At 41.9% G+C, this 11,416-nt stretch overlaps 1 protein-coding gene across 1 annotated transcript in view; it reads left to right on the plus strand.

The window, feature by feature from the left end:
* The window catches only part of LOC100083243 (aryl hydrocarbon receptor-like), a 149,998-nt gene that overhangs the window by 121,949 nt on the left and 16,633 nt on the right, over positions 1-11,416 (plus strand). The window contains exons 5-7 of the mRNA XM_007660989.4: positions 3,063-3,186; positions 8,858-9,000; positions 10,344-10,546. Coding sequence (XP_007659179.2) covers positions 3,063-3,186; positions 8,858-9,000; positions 10,344-10,546 — 470 coding nt within the window. The remainder of the gene's footprint in view (positions 1-3,062; positions 3,187-8,857; positions 9,001-10,343; positions 10,547-11,416) is intronic.

Genomic DNA, 11,416 nt, shown 5'->3' on the forward strand with positions numbered 1-11,416 from the left:
GAGGAGCTTTATAACAACACTTACACCACATTTCATATTTGGTGCATTAATTAGGTCAAAACTAGAAATATAGTTTTCACAAGAAGCAATAGTGAAAGTAACTGATGGATAAAGTGTTAAGGAAACTTATGTGAAAGCATTACAGAAACCAGCGTTTCCTGTTTTTGAAAGGTTGCAGTGTTTTTGAAAGGTTGCAGTTTAATTTATATAAGCTTCTTAGTCCATCATGAGGTCTGTGTGCAACACCAAGGTCCTAAATAATGAGAGGAAATGATTAAATGCCTAGATGTTTCAAAGATGTTGAAAAATGTATCTCTGCAGTTAGGTTCCTCTTATTTTTAATGCTGCTTTGAAGCAGCTGCTTTATTAACTTCAGTAAAATCATAAATGTCCCAAATTGAACTTGGATTTGTACCCTTTTATTCACCCCACCCTCATCCCCACAGCACTTAGTACATATCTATAATTTATTTTAATGTCTATCTCCCCCTCTAGACCTTAAACTCCCTGGGGGCAGGGAATGTATCTACCAACTCTGTTATGTTGTACTTTTCCAAGTACTTAGCACAGTGCTCTGCACATGATAATCGCTCAATAAGTACAATTGAATGAATGACTACTTACTAGGATGGCAGTTCTGCTCCTAGATAGCTTTCCCCACTTCCAACCAAACCTAAGACCTTTTACTTCCATGGATCCTAGCTAAACCTTTCTCCAAATGTGGCCTCACCTGCTCCTAAAACTGGTTGCATTTGCATCACATCTATGCCATTCTCTTGGTGTGATTCTAGGTCACACTCGTGGTTCAGAAGATTATCAGCTTTCCACTTGATTTATTTGGTGTGAGTCTTCCAAAACCTTGTCGGGTTATGTAAGCCCTGCAAGTTACAGATTTGAGGGTCCCATTTTTCCCCTACCACTGCTCCCTCCACATGCCAACCTCATCAGAACAGCAGCATAAGAAACAGTGTGGCCTAGTAGAGCATGGGCCTGCGAGTCAGAAAAACCTGGGTTCTAATACTGGTTCAGCCACTTATCTGCTATGTGACCTTGGGCAAATCACTTAACTCTTCTGTGCCCCACTTACCACATTTGTAAAATGGAGTTTAAGACTGTGAGCCCCATGAGGGACATGGATTGTGTCCAACCTGATTACTGTGTATCTATCCCAGTGCTTAGAAAAGTGCCTGGCACGTAGTAAGTGTTTAACAAATTCTGTAAAACAACAAAACAGAGAACTCAGAAAATCTGATCTGTGGCCCGGGACAGGCTGGTAGCCTAGTCCAAGCTAGTCGGGGGTCAAGGGGAAGTATGTGGAGTGGAGCGGGGTGTGTGTGAGAGTGTGTGTGTGTGTGTATGTGTGTTGGTGGGGGGCGGTGATGAAAGAGATCACAAACCCATGTAAACTCACTGTGGTTGGGGAACGTGTCTGCTAACTCTGTTATACTCTACTCACCTGAGTGCTCAGTACAATGCTCTGCACATAGTAAGTGCTCAATAAATACCACTAATTGATTGACATGCCTATATGAACCTGTAGAAGTGTGAGATCAGTGGGTCAAGTGTTTGAGTGGCACTGGTCCTGCTGTGGGAGAGAGGTGCCCTTGCCTAGGGATGGATTGGTTAAACCTGGGACTATTCAGGTCTATGCTGTCAGGATTTCCGTTGTCCTTTCATATTTGAACTCACATTTTTTTCTAAATTAGAAACCTGCTTGGCAGAAGCACTGTCCTTCCATGTTCTATTAAGCCCCGAGATTCTGGCACAATTGAAATGTTTATACTAATAAAAATAATACATATTGAAATACTTTGAAGAAGTCAATGTTCTGTGCCCAACAGGTGTCTGGAAGAAATGCCAAAGGAAAAGTTCGATGGGGAGTTGGCAGGGAGGACCAAGTGAAAAGAGAGCTTTGTTTAGCAAAACGCTGTTCTACTGCTGACAGTTGACTTCCAAATGTACTTGTTAATTCCTTCCAGATGAGCCCCAAAACAAATAAAAAAGAAACTAACCCAAGGAGAACTTCATGAATGTTCCCTGGCACAGCCGAGGGGAAAGAGATTCATTAAATTTATTAAGCCTTTACATTCTTAGCCTTTTTTGCTAAGAATTCTCAAAGCAAACTGTTTGAATGCAGTTTCGCATTTCACATAGTTTTAAACATTCGTTCAATCTCTTGCATATCTCTTATGTGAGATCCAAGTTTTCTCTTTGTTTCCTGGCTGGAAGACTTCACAGCCGAACCACCTTTGCCCCTGAATTCATACCAACACTTGTTTTTATTGCTTTGTCTCTTTCAATAACTCCAGAATAAGCAATTGAATCCTTTGGAAATGAGACTTCATTCTGGTTAAGATCTCAGTACTCAGCTAAAAGCCTGATCAGGTTGCAGAGAAGTCATCTACAAAAGCCTAGAATAACTTGAGTTTCAAAATAAGCTCCGTGAGCAGGCCCCGACAGCGTGTGGAGGTGGGGTCCGAGTTTCTGTGGTTCGGGATGGAGGTTACATAATTTCAGGTAGCTCATCCCCATCTGGGAGGAGACAGCAGGGGTAGTGTGAGGGTACCGTGGGGGCCATTTGCTACAGGGGAATCTCGTCTGTCATCTCCAAAATCTCCCATTTACTCATCCTTTTAAGGTTCGTTATCTGCAAACTCCTCTGGTCTAGGCAATCCTATGCATTTTATTTCTAGTCACTGAACCAAGGCAAGATCAAATACATCAGTTCACAAGAGAGGAACGGGTGGCCCGATTTGTACTGGGGTGAGAGGAAGGGATTTTTAATATGAGCCGGTATTAAATGAGTGAATCGGGGAAAAACGGGGAATGAAGATTTCCTCTTCATGGGGCTCTTGCTAATATGTTTCTTCGCAATTTTGCATGATGTCTGCACTGTGTGTGTCTGTCTTGGGCAGGGGCAAGTGGAAGATTAGCTTTCAGAAGCCTGATCAATGTTTTTGATGCATGTGTCTACTCACTCAAACGTACTCTATTTAAAGTTTAGTAATGTGCACAGCTCACGGTAAGCACTTAATAAGTACCATTGATTTTGATCTTTTCAGTCTGACATCATCTACCAGAGCGTATTTGAGCTGATCCACACGGATGACAGAGCCATGTTTCGGTGCCAGTTGCATTGGTCCTTAAACCCACCTTCCTACAGTGAATCGGACCAAGACTCTGGAGGTGAATTATTGGTCCGCTTCTTGCTTTAAAAGTTGCTGGAGATTGCACAGGGCCTGGGGGAGAGCTGCAGGAAAGGGGGAAGAAGGAAACATTCACATTCAGATGTGGGCCTCATGAAAATCCAGCCATAGACAAATTAAATTTAATTCACACACACTGGTACTATTCTCTTTGGGCTGCTGATGTTTACTGTCATTGTTTGGGGCATCGTAGTAACCTGGGAAAATTCGGTGACAGGTGGAAAATTTTTGCCAGCTGATAAATACAACAACTATACCTGCACAAATTGTAGAAATGACTATTGCCCTGAATCTTGGGCCAGAGATGACCCTTCATATAAGTATTCAATAAATAACAACAATCTTGCTCTTTGGGGTAGTTGCAGTGGAATCAGCTACTGGGAAGGTAATTAGGAACTTGTTAAGTTTTTTGTTGTTGTTGTTGTTTTTAATGGCATTTGTTAAGCACTTACTATGGACCAGGTACTGTACTAAGTGCTTGGGTAGGTACAAGAGTAGACAGTCCATATCCCACATGTAGCTCACGGTCTTAACCCCTATTTTACAGATGAGGTAACAGAGGCTCAGAGAAGTAAAGTTGATTTACCCAATGTCATACAGCAGACAAGTGGGCCAGGTTTAGAACCTAGGTCCTCTGACTCCTAGGCCCATGCTCTTTCCACTAGTCCGTGCTGCTTCCCTGTGTCAAATTTCACTTAGGAAAGAGGAACCATCATACAAGACAACTTTAGCTGGTAAAACATTTTTCCTACAAACTGACCTCCAAACCCACTTTTCTCCCCAAAGACTTCACAAGTGTAAACATGGAACACTGTGCTAACTCTGGTGAGAAGACATGAAGTCCAAGGTCAATAGTCACTTGAATTTATTTGTGTTGGTTGGCTCCTTCTAAAGTTTTTTCTATGTATGGGGGGAAGGGACTGTTTCTTTTATTTCCTTTGTAGCCCACCAATGACAGGGAGCAACAAATTGTCTGAAGTGAAATGTATGAAAGTTCCACAAGTTCCAGTTGTACATGATTCTCAAAATCAAAATCAACCTCTACCAATGTCAAGACTCCTAGGCAGGCTGAAGCAGCCTTCTTCATTACAGCAGGAACGGGGCCAATCTGAGCTGGAGGGGAGGCAGCTGCTTTGTGTATAAACTCCTCCATCTAGGCCATGAGCCCATATGGGACAGGGACTGTGATTGATCTGTATCTACCCCAGGGCTCAGAACAGTGCTTGACACATAGTGAGTGCTTAACAAATGTCATAATGATAATGATAATAATAACCCAATCAGCTTCACTGATCCAGAAACACTTTTAAAAAAGAAAACCGCCTTTATAAATGCCTTCAAGTTCCCACTTCTACTGATAAGGAAACAGGGCAAGAGGAAGCTTGCTCCTCTCAGGGATCTTGCCAACAGGGATAACAGCACCCTTCCTTGGAAGCCAGTAAATCTCCTCTACGTGTTGTTGAAGTCAAGTATTCCATTTTACTCAAGGGGAAAACGAGGTCTAGCATAGCCCGAGGCATGGTCTCCCCTAGACCTCCTTCACTACATTTGCCACAAAATAGTCGATTATGAGTTAGGAGGAAAACTACACGAAGTACTGCAAAGAGCGACTGTGGCCTCAGACTGTGGGTCAACCTTTATGTGAGCTCACTGTGGAAGGAATTAATCGCCCACTGTCCTTTCCGTCACCTCGGAACCCCTAGATGGTATCACCGTCTTCAGAAATGAAGAAAACTATCCATATGCTTATGCTTCAGGGACCTGCCATTTCGTTTTAGTTTTACCCACACAGTCTTTGACAATTTTCCATAAATATTTAACTCAAAACCCCAAAGTTTTCACAAACATTCTTTGGAAAAAGTTGTCAGATTTCCTGGCAGATTTTAAGCCTAACTCTCTAGGTATTACTTGACATAAAATCATGGGATTGGAAAGGATCTTTAAGAAATCATCCAGTCCAGCCTCCAAGCAGGTGAAAAACTTAACCATCCAAGACAGATGACTGTACTTTCTCTAAAGATTCCCAGATTTGGCGATGCCACAGTCCACCCTAATAGCTCATTCTAATATTTTATCATCCTGAGTTTAAAGTTTATTTCCAACAAAAATCTCCTTGCTTTCATCTGGTCCCATTTTCTCTTACTCAATCCCCAATGAATTAGTATCCCCTAAGTAAAAGCCTTCCCTGTACTAAATCACTTACTTGTTAATTCCTAGCTAACCAACCCCATTACCTTTAACCTTGCTTCTTCGAACCAATTTTCCAATCCTTTAGTAATGTCTGACACTTGTTTAAATGATCTAAGCTACTTATCTTTTGCTACATTAAAAAAAATCTGATGATAGCTACTCCAAGTCTCCTTTTTCAGTAAAAAATATATAAAGGGACAGAGAGATCTGAGATAACTGTATTCTTTTAGGTGATGACATGCTACATGTTTTTGAGGTTGATTTTGTTTGCATATCCAGATGGGCAAAGAATTCCCTTATGCATAAACTTTGTCGTTTTTCAACAGCCAGTGGAATGCGGCAACCTTCACTCTTCCATTCAAATGTCTGTTTGAACTTTCCTGGAATTTCCCATTCTGTCTCCAACTGCAATGTTCAATCAGCTGGTTTTAGGTTGAGTAAAAGTTATGTTCCAACACCATCTTTAGACATTTGGAGACATGGATAATTTTAAATGACTTTACTTCCAAAACTGAAATTTTTCATTTCCCCGTTCCATAACTGGTTTTTTAAAGTTACAAAGTTGAATTGTGAGTCTGATAATTGGACAGTGACCAAGCAGAATATCTTGTATGTACCCCAGCACTTAGCACAGTGCTTGGCATATAGTAAGTGCTTAAAAAATACCCCTTGTCATGGGAAGCAGCATGGCCTAGTAGAAAAGGCATGGGCTTGGGAGTTGGAGGACCTAGGTTCTAATCTTGGATCTGCCAATTACTTGCTATGTGACTTTGGACAAGTCACTTATCTTCTCTATGCCTCAGTTTCTGCAATTGCAAAAAGGGGATTAAATACATGTTCTCCCTCCTACTTAGACTGTGAGCCTTATGCAGGACAGGGATTATGTTTGACCCCAGGCTTAGAATGATGCTTGCCACATCGTAAGCACTTAACAAATTCCATAATAATAATAATCGTTATTATTAATATTAATCTATAGGTTAATCTATGGGTTGATATTGCTTTAAATATATTGGGTTTAATACCAGAAAGGTAAAGGTAAAGTTGTTCACTTTTGAGGATCCCTGAGCTCTTCCAGGACACCAGGAGACCATTTACTGAATCTGAGAGGCAGTGAATTTTCAAAAACAAAGCATTTTCTTCCTTCTTCCCAGTAGTTTTAGACCTATGCATTTTCTGCATTTTTTCTCACTTCCTTTCTCTATCCACCTTTATTTTGGTGGAAACTTTATGCAAAAAAATCCAGATGTTATTGAAATGCAAAACCCCAAAGAAAAGGAATGCAAAGTCTGACTGTTTAATAGTAATAATAATAATAATGGTATTTGTTAAATGCTTACTACTGGCACATAGTAAGCGCTTAACAAATACCATCATAGTAAGATGGTACCACATAGTAAGCGCCAGTCACTGTACTAAGCACTGGGGTGGATACAAGCAAGTTGGGTTGGACTTACCCCCTGTCCCATGTGGGGCTCATGGTCTCAATCCCCATTTTACAGATGAGGCAACTGGGGCACAGAGAAGTAAAGTGACTTGCCCAAGATCACACAGCAAACCCCCTGTCCCATGTGGGGCTCATGGTCTCAATCCCCATTTTACAGATGAGGCAACTGGGGCACAGAGAAATAAAGTGACTTGCCCAAGATCACACAGCAGACAAGTAGTGGAATAGTGGATTAGAACCCATGACCTTCTGACTCCCACGCCTGTGCTCTATCCACTGTGCCATGCTGCTTCTCTTCTATCCCACTCTTTTCCTAGCCTAAGTATTTACTGACTTGTGGCTTTTATTGAGGGCCAAAGTAGGCCAGAGGCCTACTTTGGATGCTAAACAGGCCCTCAGAATGATAGGCCAGGCTTGGGCTGGGGTATGGTGGCTTGTCTTCCCCTGGCCACAACCTTACCCACCTCCTGTGACTGTGGCGTGGATAGAACTACTTACTTAAAAATCACCTCCTCCAAGAGGCCTTCCCAGACTGAGCTCCTCTTCCCCCTCTACTCCCTCTGCCATCCCCCCTTTACCTCTCCGCAGCTAAAGCCTCATTTTCCCCTTTTCCCTCTGCTCCTCCACCTCTCCCTTCCCATCCCCACAGCACTGTACCCGTCCGCTCAACTGTATATATTTTCGTTACCCTATTTATTTTGTTAATGAATTGTACATCGCCTCGATTCTATTTAGTTGCCATTGTTTTTACGAGATGTTCTTCCCCTTGACGCTGTTTAGTGCCATTGTTCTTGTCTGTCCGTCTCCCCCGATTAGACTGTAAGCCCGTCAAACGGCAGGGACTGTCTCTATCTGTTGCCGACTTGTTCATCCCAAGCGCTTAGTACAGTGCTCTGCACATAGTAAGCGCTCAATAAATACTATTGAATGAACTATGAGCCCAGCAGCCCTCAGGCTCACCATGCAAGCAGACTTCTGGTACCCCTTATTGGTAGGAAAATGAATGAAGTATAGCAATTATTAGCCCTTATTAGAGCTTTAATAATAATAATTGTAGTATATATTAAGTGCTTACTATATGCCGGGCATTGAATCAAACACTGGGGTAGGTTGATATGAGATCATCAGGTCACGAACAGTCCCTGTCCAAAATGAGGCCTACAGTCTAAGTCGGAGGGAGAACGGGTATTGGATCCCCTTTTGACAGATGAGAAAACTGAAGCCCAGAGAAGTGAGGTGACTTGCCCATGATCACTCACAGCAGGCAAGTGGCAGAGCTAGGATTAGAACCCAGGCCCTCTGACTTCCAAGCCCAGGCTCTTTCCACTAGGCAACCCTGCTGTAGAATCCTAAATTTAAATCAGGTGTCAAAAAATATTTCTGTGGCCAAAAGGTCTCTATGTCTTTGGGTGCTTGCAAGATTTGTATTTGCATAAACAGAGCTTAGTCATGATTATTGAAAAAAGAAGATACCCTCTACTGTCTATAAGTCTAATTCCAAGTAGCAATTGTCACTTTTCGGTGGCTGGTGTGCTTTAAAGGCCCTTTAACCATGATTTATCATCAACATCAATGGTTTTTAAGTTCCTACTCTGTGCAGTGCAGTGAATTAAGCACAAGGAAACATACATCAGAAATAAAAGAGAGGTTCCCCGGGCCTAGAAGAGTTTGTAGTCTGATAGGAGAGGCTAAAAAACATAAATTGCCAAACACAAAATGGGTTAAAGAGAAAAATCATACATGCAAATGATTAAAAAAGTTAGGCCATTAAATAATAATTAGATGTACATATAAAATCTAAAATTCCTGATGGGTGTCAAGGCCAGGAAGATGGGTATTAATCAGAGCCTGCCTCGAGGAGAAGGGGGCTTTTTAGGAGGGCTTTGAAGGGAGGGAGGGGTGTGGTTTGGATCATTTGAAGGGGTAGGGAGTTCCATTCAGTTTCAACCTTTTTTGTTAACATAAAACCATCTTGATAAGATGTTCTTTTCAGATTTTCCATTTCATTTTATAGCTCTTCCAAGGAACGAGAACCTTCTTAACAGCAGTGCCACTACCTATGATCCCCAGCACCTGCCACCTGAGAACTCCTCCTTTCTGGAAAGAAGTTTCATCTGCAGGTTCCGCTGCTTGTTGGACAACTCCTCTGGATTCCTGGTAATTCCATCAGCAAGAAATTAACACTCTCTTCTCTCTCTCTCCTTTGACCTCTCCCTCTCTCTCTTTTTCTCTCTTCTCTCCTCTTCTATCTCTTTCTCCCGTGGCTCAGTGGAAAGAGCAAGGGCTTGGGAGTCAGAGATCATGGGTTCAAATCCCGGCTCTGCCACTTGTCAACTGTGTTAATGTGGGCAAGTCACTTAACTTCTCTGTGCCTCAGTTCCCTCATCTGTAAAATGGGGATTAAGACTGTGAGCCTCATGTGGCACAACCTGATTACCCTGTATCTACCCCAGCGCTTAGAACAGTGCTCTGCACATAATAAGCACTTAACAAATACCAACATTATTATTATTATTATATCTCTCTCTTCTTTCTTCCACATCTGCTAAATAGTGGAGCACAGCAGAGTTGGAAAATTGGCTTCTCCAGTTATCTCAGAAAAGAGAACATAAGTATGTAGCAGGAGGAAAGGAATGATTATGCTGCTAGGTGTTTATTTCTTGAGGCGTGAGCACTGAATAATCTCTGGATACTCTACCTTTGCTGAATCAAAGGACACGTCTACATAAGCAAATGTTGAGGCACAACCAGAGTTAGCTGAATTTTTCAGTAACTTAAGGTTATACATGAGTACATGAATGTCAGTTTGTTTTTAAATTTATCTTATCTTCACACAGCTTCCCCTCACCAGCCCCCCTTGTAATCCCAGTCACTCAACTGGCTTTAAGTAGGAGATGAAAAGTGAATTGAAATAAAGTGGTTTTGAAACTCATTGTGAAGGGAGTCCTAAACTTCATCTACTCTTCAAATGATAATGGCTTAAACCACAGAATTAGGGCATTTTGAAAAAATTGTCCTCTGATGAGGAAATATATTCAGTGATTACTTCATTTTAACACACTTTTCCAACAAAACCATGTAGGCATTTCAGGTTTTTATGGTATCTGTAAAGCGCTTACTCTAGACCAGGCACTGTACTAAGCGCTGGGGTAGATACAAGCTAATTGAATTGGAAAGAATCCATGCCCTACATTCTTAATCCCCATTTTACAGATGAGATAACTGAGGCCCAGAGAAGGTAAGTGATTTACTCAAAGTCACACAGCAAACAAGCGAGCAGAGCTGGGATTAGACTGACTCCCAGGCCCATGCTCTACCCACTAGGTCACACCACTTCACTAGAGGTGGCAAAGTCCAGTGTCAATCACCAATAAAGCTTGAGCTGACTAGACCACTTCCTGATTTCTTTTCATCAAAGGATTTGACAGGGGAGCGTGTTGCTACTTAATATCATTTTGTGTAATATACCGCTGACACTGTTTTATTTCTCATTTCCCCAGGCTTTAAATTTCAATGGTCGCCTAAAATTCCTCCATGGGCAGAATAAAAGATCTGAAGATGGGTCCCTCGTGCCACCACAGCTGGCCTTGTTTGCCATTGCAACTCCTCTCCAGCCTCTCTCGATCCTGGAGCTTCGGACCAAAACTTTTATTTTCCAGACTAAGCACAAGCTGGATTTCACACCTATGGCCTGTGATTCCAGGTATGGCAGCCACCACGGCTTTAATTGAAAAGTAATCAGTGGTATTTATTGAGTGCTTACTGGGTACAGTTCACTGTACTAAGCGCCTGGTAGAGTACAATACAACAGAGTTTGTAGACACATTCCTTCCCACCTGAAGCTTAAAGGTCAAAGAGGGAGACGGACATTAAAATGAATTATCTTTATCAATCAATCGATGGTATTTATTGGGCACTTACCAATGTAAATGGAATGCTTCTTGTTGCTCAAAGTCATCCAGAAGGTATCCCAACAGCGTAAAGTAGTAGTGTGACTCGTGTTGATTCCCAAATCTCATATCACATTGAAGAAGTTTTGTTCTTCCCCTTGCCCACTTTCTGATGGAAATGCAAATGAGCAGTGACATATTCAATGGAGAGCTAAGTGAGATTGTGGAAGAGGAACAACAGAGTCAGCTAACCATCAAACTGGATAATTCACATTGTGATTACTCAAGAGCTGATCACGATATGAGACTCCCATCACTAATCAGAACCGAGATATTTTGCTTTTAGAGTATTCCCTTGTACTTGAACCTTGGGTAACTCTTAAGTTCAACCTTAAGGACCTCTAAAGGAGTATTTTATGGATCAGTTTCGGCTTTCCATTCAGCAGCTGTTTGAGTATCACACTGTTACTCATTCTCCTCCCAGAAATACAGAATTGCTCAGTGGAAAGAGCATGGGCCTGAAATTCAGAAGACTTGGGTTTTAATCCAGGCTCCATCCTTGCCTGCTGTGTTACTCTGAGCAAGTCATTTAACTTTTCTGTACCTCAGTTTCCTCAGCTGTAAAATGGCGATTCAGTACTTGTTTTCTATCTTATTTAGACTGTGAGCCCCATGTGGGACAA

This window comes from Ornithorhynchus anatinus, chromosome 7 (genome assembly GCF_004115215.2).
Source record: "Ornithorhynchus anatinus isolate Pmale09 chromosome 7, mOrnAna1.pri.v4, whole genome shotgun sequence".
Classification (NCBI taxonomy): Eukaryota; Metazoa; Chordata; class Mammalia; order Monotremata; family Ornithorhynchidae; genus Ornithorhynchus; species Ornithorhynchus anatinus.